General features: G+C 39.7%; 1 protein-coding gene across 10 annotated transcripts in view; it reads left to right on the forward strand.

Moving 5' to 3' along the window:
• Positions 1-21,598, forward strand: part of CADPS2 (calcium dependent secretion activator 2) — a 566,401-nt gene that overhangs the window by 118,785 nt on the left and 426,018 nt on the right. For all 10 annotated transcript variants that reach the window (XM_073652053.1, XM_073652046.1, XM_073652044.1 and 7 more), the window contains exons 4-8: positions 3,227-3,307; positions 3,878-4,114; positions 12,875-12,996; positions 17,179-17,290; positions 18,472-18,611. In XM_073652053.1, the coding sequence (XP_073508154.1) occupies positions 3,227-3,307; positions 3,878-4,114; positions 12,875-12,996; positions 17,179-17,290; positions 18,472-18,611 (692 nt within the window). The remainder of the gene's footprint in view (positions 1-3,226; positions 3,308-3,877; positions 4,115-12,874; positions 12,997-17,178; positions 17,291-18,471; positions 18,612-21,598) is intronic.

Here is a 21,598-nt window from a genome sequence, read left to right on the forward strand (position 1 = left end):
TTGTGACAGATCAATACTCTTTGGATCAGCCTGTGATCTTTCCCTTTCGTAGCAGTCTCTCTCTAAGATGGGGGTTAACGTCGCCTCGTTAACTCAGGTTCACTATCTCCACCCCATCCATTGGCAGGTGCTGACTATGGATGCCAGTCTTCAGGGGTGGGGAGCAATCTTCCGCCATCTACAGTACAGACCAAAAGTTTGGACACACCTTCTCATTTAAAGATTTTTCTGTATTTCAGGACTATGAAAATTGTACAATCACACTGAAGGCATCAAAACTATGAATTGACACATGTGGAATTATATACTTAACAAAAAAGTGTGAAACAACTGAAAATATGTCTTATATTCTAGGTTCTTCAAAGTAGCCACCTTTTGCTTTGATGACTGCTTTGCACACTCTTGGCATTCTCTTGATGAGCTTCAAGAGGTAGTCACCGGAAATGGTCTTCCAACAATCTTGAAGGAGTTCACAGAGATGCTTAGCACTTGTTGGCCCTTTTGCCTTCATGCTGCAGTCCAGCTCACCCCAAACCATCTCGATTGGGTTCAGGTCTGGTGACTGTGGAGGCCAGGTCATCTGGCGTAGCACCCCATCACTCTCCTTCTTGGTCAAATAGCCCTTACACAGCCTGGAGGTGTGTTTGGGGTCATTGTCCTGTTGAAAAATAAATAATGGTCCAACTAAAAGCAAACCGGATGGAATAGCATGCTGCTGCAAGATGCTGTGGTAGCCATGCTGGTTCAGTATGCCTTCAATTTTGAATAAATCCCCAACAGTGTCACCAGCAAAGCACTCCCACACCATCACACCTCCTCCTTCATGCTTCACGGTGGAAACCAGGCATGTAGAGTTCATCCGTTCACCTTTTCTGCGTCGCACAAAGACACCGTGGTTGGAACCAAAGATCTCAAATTTGGACTCATCAGACCAAAGCACAGATTTCCACTGGTCTAATGTCCATTCCTTGTGTTCTTTAGCCCAAACAAGTCTCTTCTGCTTGTTGCCTGTCCTTAGCAGTGGTTTCCTAGCAGCTATTTTACCATGAAGGCCTGCTGCACAAAGTCTCCTCTTAACAGTTGTTGTAGAGATGTGTCTGCTGCTAGAACTGTGTGTGGCATTGACCTGGTCTCTAATCTGAGCTGCTGTTAGCCTACGATTTCTGAGGCTGGTGACTCGGATAAACTTATCCTCAGAAGCAGAGGTGACTCTTGGTCTTCCTTTCCTGGGGCGGTCCTCATGTGAGCCAGTTTTTTGTAGCGCTTGATGGTTTTTGCAACTGCACTTGGAGACACTTTCAAAGTTTGCCCAATTTTTCGCACTGACTGACCTTCATTTCTTAAAGTAATGATGGCCACTCGTTTTTTTTTACTTAGCTGCTTTTTTCTTGCCATAATACAAATTCTAACAGTCTATTCAGTAGGACTATCAGCTGTGTATCCACCTGACTGCTGCACAACACAACTGATGGTCCCAACCCCATTTATAAGGCAAGAAATCCCACTTATTAAACTTGACAGGGCACACCTGTGAAGTGAAAACCATTTCCGGTGTTCAAAGCAGTCATCAAAGCAAAAGGTGGCTACTTTGAAGAACCTAGAATATAAGACATATTTTCAGTTGTTTCACACTTTTTTGTTAAGTATATAATTCCACATGTGTTAATTCATAGTTTTGATGCCTTCAGTGTGAATGTACAATTTTCATAGTCATGAAAATACAGAAAAATCTTTAAATGAGAAGGTGTGTCCAAACTTTTGATCTGTACTGTATTTATTCAGGGATCCTGGATTAGGAGAGGCTTCTCCCTGTCAATGTACTGGAACTCTGAGCCATTCGTCTGGCTCTTCAGCATTGGTAACATCTGCCCTCTGTGTTACCAGTTCGAATTCAGTCAGACAATGCCACGGCTATGGCATTCATCAGTCGCCAGGGCGGTCCACAGTCAGTCCGCCATGTCTGAAGACACAAGGATTGTGAAGTAAGCAGAACAAAGGGTACCGTTGATCTCGGCAGTTCACGTACCTGGGATAGGCAGCAGATTTCCTAAGCCACCAGCAGATAGCCACAGGGGAATGGTCTCTACATCCAGCAGTATTCAGCGAGTTCTGCCGGCGGTGAGGCATTATAGATGTGAATCTAATGGCAGCCAGGTTAAACTACAAGATGCTCAGATTTGTTGCCTGGTCTCAAGATTTTCTGGCATTCGCGGTAGACGCATTGGCGATCCTGTGGTCCCAGTGCGCGCTGCCGTATAGCTTTCCTTTTCTAGCCCTTCTGCCAATGCTTCTCAAGCAGATCAGGGCAGAGGGCATTCTCATTGCGCTGGACTGGCATCCAAGGGCCTGGTATGCAGACGTGATCAACCTCCTGTCAGATGTTCATTGGGTGCTTCAGGACCGCCCCGCTCTTCTTTCTCATGGACCTTTTCTCCACCAGAATTTACGGTTGCTCAATTTGATGGCATTGTGTTGAAGCCGCGATTTTAAGGGCAACAGGTTTATCGGAGCCAGTGATCCTGACCATGATGAGGGTGCGAAAGCCCTCTTCATTGCGTGTCTATCATCACACTTGGAAGGCCTACTTTCGGTGGTGTGAGTCTAATGACCTCACCCCAATGTTCTTCTCCTTGTCTGTACTTCTCTCCTTTCTCTAGTGAGGGTTAGAGGCTGGGCTGGCGCTTAGTTCTCTCAAGGGGCAAGTCTCCGCTCTGGCTATTAAAAAGGGTCCACACGTTTGTTTAGGCATATGCAAGTCTGGACAGGAAGGCTACAATGTGCTTAAGTGGCAGATTGAGCTACAGTGGAAAATATTTCTGTGGTAACAGTAAAATTAAGTTTCTTTCCCACTCCAGGGACAGCTTTAGGACATTCCATGATTATGTTGTTCTTCGGATGGGGTGTAATTGAATTACTTTTCTGTTTCTTACTTTAATACTTTCTTTGTTTCTCCCACTGCTTTCTCACTAAACTGAGGAGGCCTGATGTTAGCAGGCGAGGTATAGTCTGCTGGGGAGGAGACAATTTTCATTTATGAAGTAATAATAAGTGGCAGCAAGCAGGTGGCAGCAGCCTATCCACGGTTTCTGTGTCCCCCAATAGAGGTTACGAGAGAGATTTTATTTTTGAGTAAATAATCTTTATTTACAAAAATTGACCTGTAGCATTGTGGAAATAGTGAAGAGATTTTAAGTTCTAATGATCACATTTATATTCAATATTTCAGCTGGATAACGCAGATGAGCAAGCAGCACAGATCCGCCGTGAATTGGATGGACGTCTACAAGTAGCAGATCAAATGGCAAAGGTGAAAGTAATAAGTCTTAAGTAATCTTCTTGTCTGGCAAAGAGTAAAATACTGTAGTAAGCGGGGTGTTTTACCATTTTCCATAGTAATACAAGTATGTATAAAATTGAAACAGTTCAGGTTAAAGTATGTAGTGTAGAGTATTGAAGTTAATTTAGTTTCTGTTGAAAACTGTAAGGAAAAGGTGTGCCACACTGTTCCTCCAGTAAATCTTCTTGTTAGGTCTGCAATGGAATAGTGGCTACAGCAATATGATACTATTCTCATGTTGTCATATGTTAGTATTTTTTTATTAAGTTGGAAGTATTTGGTTCAAGAACAATGTGAAATTTATGTTGCACTTTTCTTTGCAATCAACACTTATGTTCTTAAAATATACTTACAAATGGATTCATATTACAGAACATAAAAATAAAATGAGCTGACGAGAGGCAATTACAGGCACTAAAAAATCTGGATTCTATTTTCAGAATTAATGCTTCCACAGTTTTTTAGGTGATGGTAAAATAAAATTTACAGTGCATTTCTCATGTCAGTCATTGACTCTATTGTTTTTCATTTATTTAATAGGAGAAAATATTTCCAAGGTTTATAACTAAAGAAATGGAGGGAATGTTTATTGAAGAGCTGCGAGCGTCAGTCAATCTACTAATGGCCAACCTAGAAAGTCTTCCGGTGTCTAAAGGTGGTCCTGAGTTTAAGCTGCAAAAGTTAAAACGCTCCCAAAATTCTGGTTTTCTGGACATTGGAGATGAAAGTGAAGTTCAATTATCAAAATCTGATGTTGTCCTGTCCTTCACTTTAGAGGTATGTCTGTTTAAAAAGCTGTACAAATCATTGCTCAGCCTGATTATTTTCATCCATGAGGCCTATTGCATTTATAGAAAACAGAGCAAGCCATATTTTACCATGGTTGTGTTCTGTAGTGCATCCATGGACTAACTGAAAAGGACTCCTATAAACAGATGCACAATAATGGCCAAAAGATTTGAAACTGTGAAAACCAAAATTTGTGTCAAACTTTGCTGTTTCAGTGTTTTTATAGCTTTGTCAGATGTTTCTATGGTTACAGAGGTACAATTATAAGCATTTCATACGTTTTTAGACTTTTATTGACATACATCAAGTTTATGCAAAGACTCAATATTTACAGTGTTGAAGCTTATTGTTCAAGACGTGTGCACTTCGCCCTGGCAGTTGGATATCAGCTTCTGGGGCAAATTCTGACTGATGGTAAATTTTTTGCCTAAAAAATGTTTTTTGTTTGTCCGCCCTCTTTTTGGGGCTTAACCACAGGTTTTCAATGGGATTCAAATGTGGGGAGTTTCCTGGCCATGGACATAAATTTTCAATGTTTTGTCCACTGAGCCACTTGCTTATCACATTTACATTGTGGCATGGTGCTCTGTCATGCTTGAAAAAACATTTTTAGTCACATAATTGCTCCTGGATCCTTGGGAGTTATTTTTGAAGGATGTTTAGATACCATTATTTATTCATGGCCGTGTTCTTAGGCAAAATTGTGAGCGAGCCCACTCCCTTGGATGAAAAGCAACCCCACACATGAATGGTCTCTTGATATTTTACTGACTAAGGCTGAGTTCACACGATGCGTTTTTCATGCGTTTCCGCGGCGTTTTTGCAGTTGCGTAAACGCCGCGGAAACGCATGAAAAACGCATGGTAGAAGGGCAGCAATGTTCCCCAATTGAAATCCGCATGTGCTGTGCCCATGATGCGGATTTTTCCGCAGCGTAAACGCTGCGGTCAAAAATCCGCAGCATGTCAATTAATTTTGCGGAAACGCTGCTCTTTTGCCGCCATTGACTTGCATTAGACCGCATGGAATCCGCATCACTGTATATGTTGATGCGCTTTTCATGCGGTCTAATGTGCGGATGGTACCCGGGTGTGGATGAGAGGACTCTCATCCAGACCCAGGTACCATTAAAAAAAAAAGAATAAAATAAAAAATATATATACAGTTATATGAAAAAGTTTGGGCACCCCTATTAATCTTAAGCTTAATGTTTTATAAAAAAATTGGTGTTTTGTAACAGCTATTTCAGTTTGATATATGTAATAACTGTTGGACACAGTAATGTTTCTGCCTTTATTGTACTAACAGAAAATGTGCAATCTGCATTCAAACAAAATTTGACAGGTGCATAAGTATGGGCACCCTTATCATTTTCTTGTTTTAAATACTCCTACCTACTTTTTACTGACTTACTAAAGCCCTTTTTTTGGTTTTGTAACCTCATTGAGCTTTGAACTTCATAGCCAGGTGTATGCAATCATGAGAAAAGCTACTTAAAGTGGCCACTTGCAAGCTGTTCTCCTGTTTGAATCTCCTCTGAAGAGTGGCATCATGGGCTCCTCAAAACAACTGTCAAATGATCTGAAAACAAAGATTATTCAACATAGTTGTTCAGGGGAAGGATACGAAAAGCTGTCTCAGAGATTTAACCTGTCAGTTTCCACTGTGAGGAACATAGTAAGGAAATGGAAGAACACAGGGACAGTTCTTGTTAAGGCCAGAAGTGGCAGGCCAAGAAAAACATCAGAAAGGCAGAGAAGAAGAATGGTGAGATCAGTCAAGGACAATCCTCAGACCACCTCCAGAGAGCTGCAGCATCAACTTGCTGCAGATGGTGTCACTGTGCATCGGTCAACTATACAACGCACTTTGCACAAGGAGAAGCTGTATGGGAGAGTGATGCGAAAGAAGCCGTTTCTGCAAGCACGCCACAAACAGAGTCGGCTGAGGTATGCAAAAGCACATTTGGAGAAGCCAATTTCTTTTTGGAAGAAGGTCCTGTGGACTGATGAAACCAAGATTGAGTTGTTTGGTCATGCAAAAAGTCGTTATGCATGGCGGCAAAAAAACACAGCATTCCAAGAAAAACACTTGCTACCCACAGTAAAATTTGGTGGAGGTTCCATCATGCTTTGGGGCTGTGTAGCCAATTCCGGCACTGGGAATCTTGTTAAAGTTGAGGGACGCATGGATTCCACTCAGTATCAGCAGATTCTTGACAATAATGTTCAAGAATCAGTGATAAAGTTGAAGTTACGCAGGGGATGGATCTTTCAGCAAGACAATGATCCAAAACACCGCTCCAAATCTACTCAGGCATTCATGCAGAGGAACAATTACAATGTTCTGGAATGGCCATCCCAGTCCCTAGACCTGAAGATCATTGAACATCTGTGGGATCATTTGAAGAGGGCTGTCCATGCTCGGCGACCATCAAACTTAACTGAACTGGAATTGTTTTGTAAAGAGGAATGGTCAAAAATACCTTCATCCAGGATCCAGGAAATCATTAAAAGCTACAGGAAGCGACTAGAGGCTGGTATTTTTGCAAAAGGACCATCTACTAAATATTAATGTCACTTTTCTGGTGAGGTGCCCATACTTATGCACCTGTCAAATTTTGTTTGAATGCAGATTGCACATTTTCTGTTAGTACAATAAACCTCATTTCAAGGCAGAAACATTACTGTGTCCAACAGTTATTACATATATCAAACTGAAATAGCTGTTGCAAAAACACCAATTTTTATAAAACATTAAGCTTAAGATTAATAGGGGTGCCCAAACTTTTTCATATAACTGTATTCTCACCTTCTGACGGCCCGCGCAGCGCTCCTGCTTGATTCCCCGCACTTCGCGGTTGAATGAAGAAGGACCTTCGCTGACGTCAGAGTCATGTGACTGGTCACGTGACGCTGACGTCGGAAGGTCCTAAAGTCTTCACTGCCGGCAGCCGGGACCGAGCGAAGCAGGACACCGGGGGCCATCAGAGGGTAAAGTATATATTTATTTTTTATTTTTTGACATTCACACACTATATAAATCCATGCCGGTTGCATGGATTTATATAGTGTGAAGTTGACAAGCACTTTCCAAGTGATGCTAAAATCGCTTGGGAAGCGCTTGTCAACCCGCATGCGGAAATGAAAGTGAAGACCGCTTCATTTCCGCATGTCCCTGGCAGGAAACCGCATGTACAATCCGCATGCTTTTTTTCCTGCCAGAGAGATGCAGAAACGCTCAGGAAAAAATCCTGAGCATTTCTACATCGTGTGCACATACCCTAAGGCCTTGTCACAGTTCTCATCCTTACTTCAGTCTGAAGGGGGCTTTATCTGAAAAAATAACTTTTACACCACACCTCTGCAGTCTAATCACTGTATTTAATGTTGAATCTCCATCTGTAGTTGGTGATTTTCTTGGAGAGAAGTGGTTTCTTTTTCTGCCATTCTTGACACCAGGCCAGCCTCTTTAAGCATTTGCATCACTATACATGTAGGTACACTGACACTGTATATGCTACTATCCCTGAGCAAGCTCTTCACTGGTGTTGATTCCAGAGCTAAATCGTCTTTAAGAGCTGGTCTTGGCACTTGCTGGACTTTCTTGGGCACACTGAAGCTTTCTTCTTAGCAATTGAACTTCTACCTTTTGAAGTTCTTGATCAATCTGATAAACGATTGATTTGGGGTTAATGTTACAAGCAGCAGTGTTTTGACTAAAACCCTTTTAATGCTAAGCAATGATGACTGTGTGTTTTCTTGGAGGTAACATGGTTCACAGAAGACAATGGGCTGATGCATGAAAGTATGTACACCATAAAACATATGTACTGTATGTATATATGTATGTACTGCCCCCTTTTTTGGATTTTCATATCTTCGATAGGATACTGAGCCAGTTTCCTTGGTGGAATCTTGCACTCATGTAGGCAGTGCTGCTGATAAGTAATCATAGCTTCAAAAGACTCACCAACTGTGAACTTATAGCAGCATGAGTTTTGTTGGTAAGGCCTCATTCACACGTCCGTCTTTAAACATGTATGTGAAAAAATTTTGCATCAGTATGTCCATTTTTAACATAAGTCATCAATGTTTTTCACTGATGGATAAAGAAATAAATAAATGGCAAAGCTTCTTCTATACTTTGCAATGTTAAACACAGACAGTACCTGTTTTTCACGGACCCATAGACTTATATTGGCTCTCGTCATCCGTGCTGCTAGAGAAAAACAGATATGTCTGCATGTGTTTTGCACAGATACATGGTCCGTGTAAAAATACGGACATGTGAATAACACCATAGGTTATAATGGGTACGTGTGGTATCTGTGAAAAAAACCTGATAACACACATACTGGACACATGTGTGACTGAGGCCATAGACGCTCATGCAGCCGATGCCTGTATACACATAGCACTATAACAAGGTATTGGCTGCTCTATTTTAATGAGTTTGTTGTCAGTTAACTTTTTGATACCCTTGACATTAGTGAATTTTTAACCACTTCACAATATACTGCACTTTTCTTTTGTAACCATATGATAAGCTCTCTGTACATTTCTGTTTTCACATTTAATTATAATTCATTTTTATTGTTCTATTACACCAATTATACTGCGTAATGAGTCTGTGTATATTTATCCCCCATGTATTTGAATATGTATCAATGCTTGAGAAAGACTCCATAGAAAGAGAGCTGAAATGTAGATGATTAATGGATCCTCATTTTCTTAACTGTTTTGGATGTGCTGCCTCCTGTCTTGGATTATTTATATATATGTCAGTGTGTGCCCATAAAGCAAGGGTCCACAACATTTCCACATGTGATCTTCTGGGCCAGTGATGTGTGGTTTGTAGCTGTCTGCCAGGTTGGTGTATTAGCACCAGGTTTAGCAAACAGCTACGAGGAGCAGGTATCCAGATGCTGACTTTTGTGAGTGACACCACACTGAAGAGCAGATCTAGGTGGGGTGGTTATGCTGATAAATGTGGTAAGATGGAGATGGGATGATACTGCCAATTAGAGGTTAGAATGGTGCTTCATGCTGGATGCAATAATTGTGATTGTGCCTGATGCGAGAATACTCAATTAGGGTAAAATGGAAAGCCCTGGTTTTAAATATAGAGGGAATGGAGCCTCAAGGTCTGGATATGCTTTTTGCACAGAAGCTTTGGCTGTCATCATACCGGTAATGAAGGACTCTCAAATTTTACTACTGTTCTGGAGGGTGGTACTGAATGTATCTCTCAATGTAAGAAAGGTTGGGGACCACTGGTATAGATGGACCATTTTATATTGCATTACCCTGTAGCAGATCACAAAACCTATTTCTGGGAGTCCTAGTGAAGTGGTCACCAAATGTGAATGTTTGGTTGTTTTTCCTATAGTGTTACCAGGATAGTGTTACCCGGATGGAAAACAGGCAAGATAGGGTTCAAGTAGATATTGTTGAACATCCATTCGATTTATTGATTTCAAGTGTGGGGTTCCTGTGGCCTTTAATGCCAAGCTCTACACTGAATATACCATAAGGCTGAGTTCACATGATGTAGTTTTAATGCATTTCGCTTTTTGCAAGCAAAACGTGCGTCGAGACACCTTTGCCACCTGTCCTCCGCTTCCCCCTGGACCCCATATACAATTGTGATAAGCATTTGGTGAACCTGGGTTTGGTTTAAACATTTTTACGCGCTCCACTTGGAATATGTAGCCTTATTCTATCCAATATATCTCTGGAAAGATACCACACTATGTATAATGACTCTATCTTTTTAGATTGGGTATGATATGCCCTTGCAGGTGGGACTGCGTTTTTCTTACAGCACATTGCACTTTCTTGTCATGCATTATATTTATATTATGAATATATTAATGTAAGTTACTTACAGATTGACTAAATAAAACTTTAACTTTTTATGCCATTTTGTACTCATGTTTTTTTCTGTTCTAAACAGTATACAGTGCTGTATTCTACAGCTGTGATATAAGTGATTTCTGATGTCACAGCTGTAGAAATGATCCGGATCTTAGGATAGTCGTGATCGTTGACGGCGGACAGGTGAGGAATATTGTTGTTTGTTTTTTTTACGTTTTTTTTTTTCAGGAGATTAATGGCTTCGCGAAGGCGGGTGACAAAAAAAATTGTAGAACCGTGTGTGTTTATTTCATTAAAATACTTTTATTCTGGTCGTGTCTTTTATTGAAAAAGCGGCGACCATTTAACCACGCGGTTAGTAATGGGGGCGTCTTACAGACGCCCTCCATTACTAACCTGGGCTTCACATCAGCCGCCAATACAAGGCTGACGTGAACCCCAACCCCACAGGGCAGTGTGGAAGAGCGAGGCTAAGCGCCAGATTTGGCGCATCTTATGGATGCACCATTTCTGGGACTTCTGAGGGGTAATATTAATATCCGCGGAGGGGGCTAGTATCCATGGCCACTTCCCTGGCTATTAATATCAGCCCGCAGCTGTCTAGTTTAGCCTTTGCTGGCTAGATTTTATAGGGGGACCCCACATCATTTTTTTTCTAGCCAGTAAAGGCTAAACAAACAGCTGTGGGCTGATATTAATAGCCAGGAAACATTGTTGGCTAATGGCCCCTTCCCGGCTACTAATATCAGCCCCCAGCGGTCGGCTTTCCCTCTGCTGGTTATAAAAATAACACGGGAGCCCATGCCGTTTTTTTTTAAATTTTAGGCTCTGTGCCCTCAATCCAGACGTAGCAGCGCTTTGGACGCAAATTTTTGCCGCATCCAAAACGTTGCATTCTATTGAACGCAGGTAAATCCACATGTGTTCACTGAACCATGCGGATTTACCACATTCAGTACATTCTAGTGGTCTAATTTCTGTTGAGGACACTAGCGACTCCGTCAGAGAAATTGACATGCTGCGGTCCTGAAAGACGCGCCGCATGTCAGTGTCCACGGGTGTTTCGCAGCCTCTGATGCATGCATAGTGGACGTGGGATTTCTAGAGATCCTATCCACTATACTGTAACATCTGGACGCTGCGGGTTTGACGCTATATATACACGCAGCGTCAAACCTGCAGCAGCTCCTGATCGTGGCCACGTACCCAAACTCACCTGCAGCATGTCAATTTCTGTAGCGGACACGCTAGTCTCCATTGCAGATTTTGACCGATTGAAGTGTCATTATATGCAGTGGATTCACATGTACTGATCACAAAAGTGCGGCATTAGAACAACGCGTTTTGGACGCAACATAAATACGTTGTGCCCAAAGCGCTGCTGAGTGCTGATCGGAGGGGCGTAGCGGCTAACGAACCAGCTGTGAGGTATTATTTAATGGCCAGGGAAATGTTTGCCTAGTGGCACATTCCCAGACTAAAAAAAACAGCTAACAGCAGTCGCAAAAATTACATGAATAGAAATGCTAATGGAGATTGGGTGAATGGGACTGGTTATGGCAAGGTGTCAATCAGACCTTTTCATGACCAATCAAAGTAAAGAAACTCACTGACACAGTGTAAACACTTTATTTGAAATACAACAGACACATTCTTTAATCATTTAAATGAACCAATATACTCACCCCAATTCTTATGGTAATCCAAGGGCTTAAGCAATGTCCCACCAACTTTATTTAGCTCCAGAAATCATTCATTGATGCTTCAAAAAACACGTAAAATAACGCATGTAAATCCGCATGCGTTTTTTTCTGCCAGGGAGAGGCAAAAACTCTCAGGAAATTTCTGCTTCAATTCCTGAACGTGTGCACATACCCTAACTCTTCTCTTTGGGTCACAGAAGATTATTCATAGCACAGGATTTCTTTTTACATAAGAGTCATCCCACAAATTCAAAAATAAACACACTTTTGGAGTAATGGACATCATTAATTTTACCTTATCTGTGTAATAAAACACCACTGTCCAGTGTTGTCTCCCATCTTGACCCTTTGTGGTTTATTCTCTTCTCATGTGACAAGGAAGCAACAGAATGTCCCAGTGGTACATTGCAGGCAGCTTCTACTAAATCCTCTGGTCTTCCTGCCCTGACTGCATAAATAGTCCATTATCGGTCTACATTTTCCTGTATTTCTCTCCTTTCTCTCCCATCCCCACTTGCTACATCTACTTCACATATTGCAATTCTCCTCTGATTACCACGTCGTACCTTTTTTTGTAGTGTCCTATCACTATTCGGCATGAACATGAAAACTACTGAGCATGGGAGCCAACTTTTTAGCCATGTGGGCACTGCTACAAATGAACTGTAATGCAATAACAAAACAGCACACTATTTTTAATTGATGTGTATTGCAAATACACTTTTCCACACACTCTATTGAGCTTCGTGTGGCATCCCCTTTAACGAAACCGATCTTCAAAGGGAACTTCACAGCTGTTCAACTAGAAGGGTCTTGACCTTTTTTAGTTGTACCACTGGACTGTCTTAGATGCAATCATGAAAATTTTCTTCAACTGAGTTAAATACAGACTTCCAAGCATTTTTATTTGTGAAACATTTTTTTGCATGTCTCTTAGATTCAGTTGTTTTGGTCAGTTTATTGGGGAGGCAAATTCCAAGGTCACCAGATACTGAATGAACTAGTTCAAATTTAGTCTGAATCCATCTGTGCAATTAATGTGAAGATAGATTTGTCTCATCAGTTAGTCATTATTATTATTTTACATATTTTTCATTAGATTTATTTTTAGATTACCTTTTTATACTATTATTATGTTTATTGGACTTGCCCTTTTTATTATGCAGATTGTTATCATGGAAGTCCAGGGCTTGAAATCAGTGGCCCCAAACAGAATTGTATACTGTACAATGGAAGTAGAGGGTGGCGAAAAACTCCAGACCGATCAAGCTGAAGCCTCAAGACCTCAGTAAGTGACTATTCTAACTCTGCTGGTCATGTACGCTACATTTTTTTGTTTTTACTTTTTGTTGTTGTTTTTGTGCTTTTCTGTAAAGTTGAAAATTGAATATTGAATTGTTAATGTAATGTTAAAACATTTTCTACACTACTAAGATGTGTTAAAAGCACAAAAGACATTTGCATTTCATTGATTGCATGGTTTGGAATTCCAAGTCAATTTAAGAGTTGTGTAAACATATTAAATGTAAAATGAATACTTGTACAGCTTTTTAATATAGCTGAATAATTATTTTCTTTGATTCCTCTAGTTCAAAAAAAGTTTAAACTGAATAAATTAGCTTAGTTTATGTTTGCTAATTAAACATATATACTTAAAACAGTGTAGATTTTTTGGGGCATTGGAAAACGTCAGAAAATGACTAGTTGAGTTTAATGGTAGTGTTTTGTAGGCATCCCCTTGTTCAGTGATTAGGGAGGGTAGGAGATGAATGTGTCTATCCCCTCCTGTTAATGGTATATTAGAGGTCTCCTCCTGCTAGATCTTAATGTTATATGCATGACCAGCTGATTGCACATATACAAGCAATCACTGCGCAAATGGATGTGCACATTCATGGACAGGCAACACAAATATAGACACACACATACATAGGCAATTACTGGAGATATGTGCAACTGTACATCCACACATTTTTTGTATTAGAGTGGTATTCACTTCTTGTACATTTATGGTTTGTCTATAGGATATGCTATAAATATACAATAGATTGAAATGCCGCAATTACCTGCATCAGTCTCGAGAATGGGGCTCTGTCGCATGCAGATGTTGGAGAGGTGGTCAAGATTCCTATTATTTTGTATGAGAATTCCGACCACCTCTCTACTGATTGTGGCATGCGCCAATGCCTTGTTCTCAAGACTGATGTGGGTCCCAATAGCAAGATTCACATTTACTATACATTTATGGAATATCCTGTGACCTATGCCATACATTTACAAGAAGAGAATACCCCTAAAATTTATAATTAATTATATAACATTTTATATTTTCATGTTTACTTTTCAATATGTTTGTTTTTTAGAGTTTTACTTTTGTAAATGTATCCTATCTAATGCATCTTTTACATAATCACATATGGAATATCCATTCTGTCCTACCTAATTTTAGATGGAAAGGATATTTGGAGTAAGGATCATGGGAAGGAAAAAATATATTATCTGATCCACTGGGTCCTCACACACATTAGACTAAAGTCATCCACACTTGCTGATAACGGTGGGATTGGCTGAATCTCTAATATGTAAGGAAGCCTCCCAACTATCCACCCATAAGATGTTTATGGAGAAAAGGATTCAACCTGTTAAATTTTCAAAGTTGAATAATACAGGGAAACAAAGAGCCAAATTGTGTGAATTTTTTTTTACGGGTCTTCATTTGCAAAATTACTTTTTACAGAGAGAACCAGTTAAAGCAGTGTTTCTCAACTCCAGTCCTCAAGACCCACCAACAGGTCATGTTTTCAGGTTTTCCTTAGCATTGCTCTGGTGATAATTACATCATCTGCACAGGCAATAATTCCATCACCTGTGCAACACTAAGGAAATCCTGAAAACATGACCTGTTGGTGGGCCTTGAGGTCCGGAGTTGAGAAACACTGAGTTAAAGAGAGCCAGTCAACAAGATTGCCCCCTCATCCCCCAAAACTATTTTTGTTCGTGCAACTCTTTAAACACATGACTAGAAATTCCTTTACAGGGTCAGTCTGTTCCTCTGTTACTGAGAAATCAGTGTTTGAATTTAAATGCTAATGAGTCTGAAGATTTATTTGTAGATCTGAAGCCTTTGTCACTCCAACTCTATTCCCACCAGCACCGACTCCTCCTGCTTAATGTATGGTTATTTTACCTGAAGTCACACAATATGGAGGCTGTAAGTCAAGCGAGAGGACTGGGTGATGAATAGAACTGGAGTGACAGAGGCTTCAGATCTAAAGCCTCATTTGTATATGAATTCAAACGCTGATTTCTCAGGAATCTGTCAGCAGGTTTTTGTTACCTCATCTGTGAGCAGCCTGATTTAGGCAAAGAGAAGCTGAATTCAACGATGTATCACTTAGTTTACTGGGTGCAGCCTTTCTGACACACAGTTTTTAGATTTAGCAATATAGCAGAGCTGAAGAAGCTAACCCTCCCACACCAGGATCTTCATGTACAAAGTCCATAGAGAGTGAGGTGCTCATCACAAGAGGGGCCTGGAGGCAATCACTGCTGTGTTCAAGCAATGATAAGCTCCTGGTGCTAAAACAATCATTGCAACCATCAAATCTGTGTTTTGACCCCTAAGGCATGCGGTCTTCAGCTTACATACCAAAAACCTGCTGACAGATTCCTTTTAACTATTTTAATGAATTAGCATACTCTTCATTGACAAACTGTTCTATTTGCCAGATTGTTCCTTGAACTTGGAATGATTTTGTGGATTGGTGAACTATTTTAATTTAGTGCTCTATTTTACAGAGAAGTTGGGATTCGACTGTTTATTACTAGAAAAGTGTGTTTTTGCCATTTAAAGCATACTATCCCCCTATCTAAAGTTTCACAGCAAGAAAATACATGAATCTACACTAGTGTACCAATAAGTATTAATAATAAATATAACATTGCACTTTGTATTGCTTCTAAGAAAGAAAAAGAAAAACCACTTGTGATGCACATGAAAATATATAGGGTTTTTTTGTCTGTTTTTCAGAAAAGACCACTAGCTTTTTATTTGCAAAAGTTGTCATAAATAACCTATTAAGAAAAGCTAGTTGTAAGCAGTATTAAACAGCTGAGCCATCCCTATTACTGCACCTAAAATGGTAATTCTTCTAGTAGGTCACAATCCTAATGCTTCATCTATTGACCATCAACAAAATAAAACATTTTTAAGTTATGGCCTAGAAAAAGAATGGTAACGTTATCGAAAGACAGCATATAGACAAAGGACTGCAAATTTAATTTCCTTGAAGTCTTAATTTGGGGATTTGTGCAACACAAATTAATTAGCCAAGTGTCTGCTCTTCTACTCCCTAGAGAAGAGTCTACAGTCCAAAATCCATGTAATTATTTCTCTTTTAAGCCCTAGGGACTGGTATTAAATGGGCTCTGGATATCTGAAATTGAAAAAACCTGTGCATTAGACTGCAGACACACATTCACACTCGGCAGCCTCTGAGGCTGTAGAGTTCAGGCCAGGAGACCGAAGCCAGTCCGTGCACGTACTGCAAGTCATGGATGTGTAAATCCAGCCTTAGTCTGTACAGTTGGTATGCTGAGAGACGACTTAGAATAGATGTGAGATCTTAGACTGAACATTAAACCAAATAATCAGAAATACTATATAAACTGTAAGGACAATTGGTTACCATATAATAGTAATAGCTTTTCTTAAGGTTCTAAATTGATTAATCCACTTGGCCAGAATATTTCTTTACAGTGTTCGGAACTGAATTTCTAATACAATGATCTAAATTGCTAGAGTTTATTGTATATTAAATTCAATAGAGAACAGTATGCTTCTATGCTCCCTCTAGTGGCAACCAGAGGAATCCAGTACATTATAGTTAGCTCCTTAATAAAGCTGAGGGAAAAAAAAATAGAACTCCGACCACTATTAAAAAATTGACACAGAATTTGGCACCTCTTTAGATTAACAAAAAAGAGCATTGTGTTCTATTGTCTTGTGGCAATGGAAACAAATGGGTTAAACAATGTAATCATATCGATATAGGATTGCCGTATCTTCAGTAGATCAGCGTGTCCACATTATTATTTGACGTATGTGCTGGGAAAACTCTTCACACAAATGCAGAGATTATATCCATACTAACTCATTCATATTAGTTTGCTTACTTTATGGAATATATCGCTCTATACAGAGGAATACTGCACATAAAATAAACGATACTACACAGTAGTATTATATATTTATTTTTTTAATTCTGCACAACAAATACCAAGGCATAAGCCTACAGCTGAAACGTAATGTGAAAAGAGATCTATGTACGTTACATACTGTAATAAAGTGACTTTAAAATTTAAGGATATAGGGACAGAAGTTAATACATTTAGGACTTACAGCTTTTAAAGTAAATAATGTACATTATTAAAAGGCATCTGACTTTAACAAATTGTTTTTGTTTTACAGATGGGGAACTCAAGGAGATTTTACAACTACACACCCTCGGCCAATTGTTAAAGTTAAGCTCTTTACAGAAAGCACTGGTGTTTTGGCTTTGGAAGATAAGGAACTTGGAAAAGTAGGTTTCACCCATCTTGTGGCGTTATGGCACCGCAGTCTCACGACATGCATACATTGGTCATGTTTGGTTTACTTAGTACTTTCCTTATTTTATGGACATGTGGGTCCATGTCCGTGGGTGGTTTTACCACTTCTCCATCCATAAAAATGTAAACTAGACATAACTTTTACAGCTGCATTGCTTCAAGTAAAGCCGATTAGACACATTAGATGGATTTTGGCCGATTTGATGCTTCGGTTGATCATTCAGCCCAAAGCTATCTCACCCAACTGTTAAATCCATTAAAAAGTGAAAAAAAAAAAAAAAAAGTTTTAAAAATACGAAAAAAAACAAAACGTTCACATCACCCCCATTTTATCCCAATAAAATTAAAACAATAAAAAAATGAAATACACACATTTTGTGTAACTGCGTTCAGAAATGTCCGCCATTAATGTTTTGATCGACCTCAACATTGTAATAAAATCCAATAAGAGCCGATCAAAACCTCATATCTAACCCAGAATAGTATCAATAAAAACATCAGATCAGGGCTAAAAAAAAAACCTTACCCAGTCCCGTGTCCCGAAAAATGAAAAGGTCATAGATCACGGAAAATGGCGACAACAGCAAAAAAAAAAATTACTTACAAATTTCCGAATCTTTTTATCTTTTTTCATCACTTTAATAAAAAAACAAAACTATACATGTTTGGTATCTGCATACTTCTACTGACCTGGAGAATCATAATGGCAGGTCAGTTTTACCATATAGTGAACATGGTAAATAAAAACCCCAAAAAACGATTGTGAAATTGCACTTTTTGGCAATTTCAACGCACTTGGAACATTTTTCAGTACACTATGTGGTAGACTGAAAGGTGTCACTCAAATCTACAACTTGTCTCCCAAAAATGAAGCCCACATACTGCCATATTGACGGAAAAATAAAACCGTTATGGGTCTTGGAAGTAGGGAGAAAAAAATTAAAGAAAAAATGGAAAATTGCCATGGCGTGAAGGGGTTAAAGGAATTACTGTATACCCAATTAATTACTACTTCATTCCTTATTTTGCTGTGTTGTGAATAGATTTTTTTAATTTACTTTCTCTAAGATTTTTTTAAAAAGTATTTTTTTTAAGAAATAATAGAAATGCATTATGTAGCTAATAATGGCTGTCATACTATATTTTTTCTTAGGTAATACTTACGCCAACCCCCAATAGTTCAAAGATGCCAGAACTGCACAAAATGACCGTACCCAAGCACAGCCAAGATACTGACCTGAGGATTAAATTGGCAGTAAAGATGGACAAACCGCCACATATGAAACATAGTGGGTAAGCCTGAGTACATTTATTTTTTATCACCTTTCTCATAGACCTACTGAGGGAGATTTCAAGAGTTTGTCCACCACTTGGACAACCCCTTCTTGAAATAAATGTTTGGCCCTGATAAAATAAAAAAGCTTATACTCCTCTCCCGTGCTGTCACCATTCCAGCAGTGTCGGCACTCACGGTCCAGGGACTCTCGTGCGGTGGTTGTGACACATGACCCCGGCGCCCAATCAGTGCTGGTGTCACTGTCCCCCGCCTTTGGACAAATCGAACATGTAGAGGAAGTCCGGGCTGCAGCTGCTCTCTGACTTCCTCTTCATGTTCAATTCGACAGGAGGCGGATACAGTGATGCCAGCGCTGATTGGGCACCAGCTTAACGTGTCACAACAACAGCACAGGATCCCAAGGGAGCGCGAGTGCCGACCCCGTGGGAACGATGCCAGCACCTTAGGTGAGTATAGGCTTTTTTATTTTATCGAGGCCAAGTGTGGGGTATGACAAGGAGCTGTCCAAGTAGTGGACAACTTCTTTAATTGTGTAGAGGCTCAGCTGACATGTGCCCGCAACAGCCGCGGGTGGAATCGCGAACCACCCGCGGCTGTTAACCAGTTAAACTCCGCTGTCAATCTCTGACAGCGGCATTTAACAGCGCCGCGCCGGAAGTGCGGCCTTAGCCCCGCCCATCAGTGACTCCGTCATGTGATCGTGGGTCACTGATGGTTGGGTATGGCAACCCGGGGTCTGCAGCAGACCCTGTGGTTGTCATATCTCGCTAGCTATGACCGCCACTAGGTCGGCGCTCATAGCACAGGAGCATTTCTCCTGCATACAGGCGATCTGCTCATCGCCTGTATGCAGTAGAAACGATCAGGAAACTGCGGCTTCTAGTCTCCTATGGAGACTATTGAAGCATGTAGAAAGTGTAAAAAAAAATGGGTTTAAAAATATAAAAAAAAAAAACCTTTCGCCCCTTTAAAAATTCCCACATACACATATTTGGTATCACCACTTTCAGAATCATCCGATCTATCAATATAAAAAAAGAATTAATCCGATAGGTAAACGGCATAACGAGAAAAAAATTCTAAACGCCAGAATTAAGTTTTTTTGGTCGTCGCAACATTGCAGTAAAATGCAATAACGGGCGAATAAAACATCGGATTTATCCCAAAATGGTATCAATAAAAACGTCAGCTCGGCACGCAAAAAATAAGCCCTCACCCGGCCCCAGATCCCGAAAAATGGAGACACTACGGGTCTCGGAAAATGGCTCCAATTTTTTTTTTTTTTTTTTAAGCAAACTTTGGATCTTTTTTCCACCACTTAAATAAAAAAGAACCTATACATGTTTGGTATCTTCGAACTCGTAATGACCTGGAGAATAATAATGGCAGGTCAGTTTTAGCATTCAGTGAACGTGGTAAAAAAAAACAAACAAAAAAAAACAACAACTGTGGAATTGGATTTTTTTTTTTGCAATTTCACCGCACTTGGATTTTTTCCCCCATTTTCCAGTACATGATATGGTAAAACCAGCGATGGCGTTTAAAAGTACAACTCGTCACGCAAAAAATAAGCCCTCACACGGCCATATTGACCAAAAAATATAAAGGCTATGGCTCTGGGAAGAAGGGGAGCAAAAATGGAAAAAGCTGAGGTCCTTAAGGGGTTAAAATTAAAGACGCAACCTAGTAAGTTACTACAAGCAATTCATTTTTTCTTTGCAGTTTCAGAAATCTTCCCCACATATTTTATTCAATGCTGTGTTAAATGTAAAGAAAACAATAATGCAATCATTTAGGAATCTCATATAGCCGTATTTAATTCACAACATAGAACACATCAGAAGTTGTTAGGCATTTATTGTATTTAATTTGAAAAAAGAAACTCCATTAGAAATTGATGGTAGCAACACATCTCAACACATCTCAATAAAGTTGGGACAGGGAATAACAAAAGGCTGAAAAGTAAATGATATTAATGCAAAACTGCTGGAGACTCAATATTAATCTAAGTCACATGACTGTATAAAAAGAGCACGTTAGAGAGTCAGAGTCCCTCAGAAGCTAAGATGGTCAGATGCTCCCCAATCTGAACAACTGCATCTAAAAATTATGGAACAATGTCAGAAAAATGTTCCTCAACGTAAAATTGCAAAGACTTTGAACATCCATCCGTCTACTGTACATAATATCCAAAGATTCAGAGGTTCTGCAGAAATCCCATGTGCCCAAGGGACAAGGCCAACAATCAATATTGGATGCTTGCAATCTACAGCCCCTCAGGGGCATCTTATTATAAACAAGCATGATCTGGGCATGCAAATCACTTTGTAGGCTCAGGAATAATTCCAGAAATCATTGTGCACACAGGTCACATGCAATCACGAATGCAAGTTAAAGCTCTGTCGTGCAAAGAAGAGAGTAGAATATAGCCATGATTATTGCATTTACCTTCTACTGTTATCTGATTTAAAAGTTGTAATGAAGTCCATGAAGAAGATGAGATACACTATAGTGGTTGAAATGTAGATTAACAATATGATCCCTTGGCGATGTTCTGGGTAAAGATTGTTATTTACTTCTGTCATTTGTGTTAATATCCTATAAAATACCTATTTTCTTCCAAATGCAGATGTGATTTTTAACTGGCACAATATTTGTACTGTTAAAGAGTTTAATGCATATTTTTTCCAAACATTTCCACATTCATTTTTGTCCCCAGTTGTTTTCTTCTATATCACCATTGCTTCCTTATAACTGATCCTGCAGTATAACCTAGTGGCTGCTTGAGTTATAGCAGGGCTTGCTAATCTGGAATGATAATGTTGAGGTTTAATCTTCGTGATCTGAATATATATTTTTTAAACCGTTTTTAAGACTGATTTTAGCATATGTATATATTTTCCTTTTTTCCCTATTTTTTTCTTATTTTATTTAAAATATCTGAATAGTGTTTGGTCTAGTTTTCCAAGTAGATAATTACTGA

This window comes from Phyllobates terribilis, unplaced genomic scaffold (assembly GCF_046119375.1).
Source record: "Phyllobates terribilis strain yellow unplaced genomic scaffold, ASM4611937v1 Scaffold_11__3_contigs__length_659146591, whole genome shotgun sequence".
Taxonomy (NCBI): Eukaryota; Metazoa; Chordata; class Amphibia; order Anura; family Dendrobatidae; genus Phyllobates; species Phyllobates terribilis.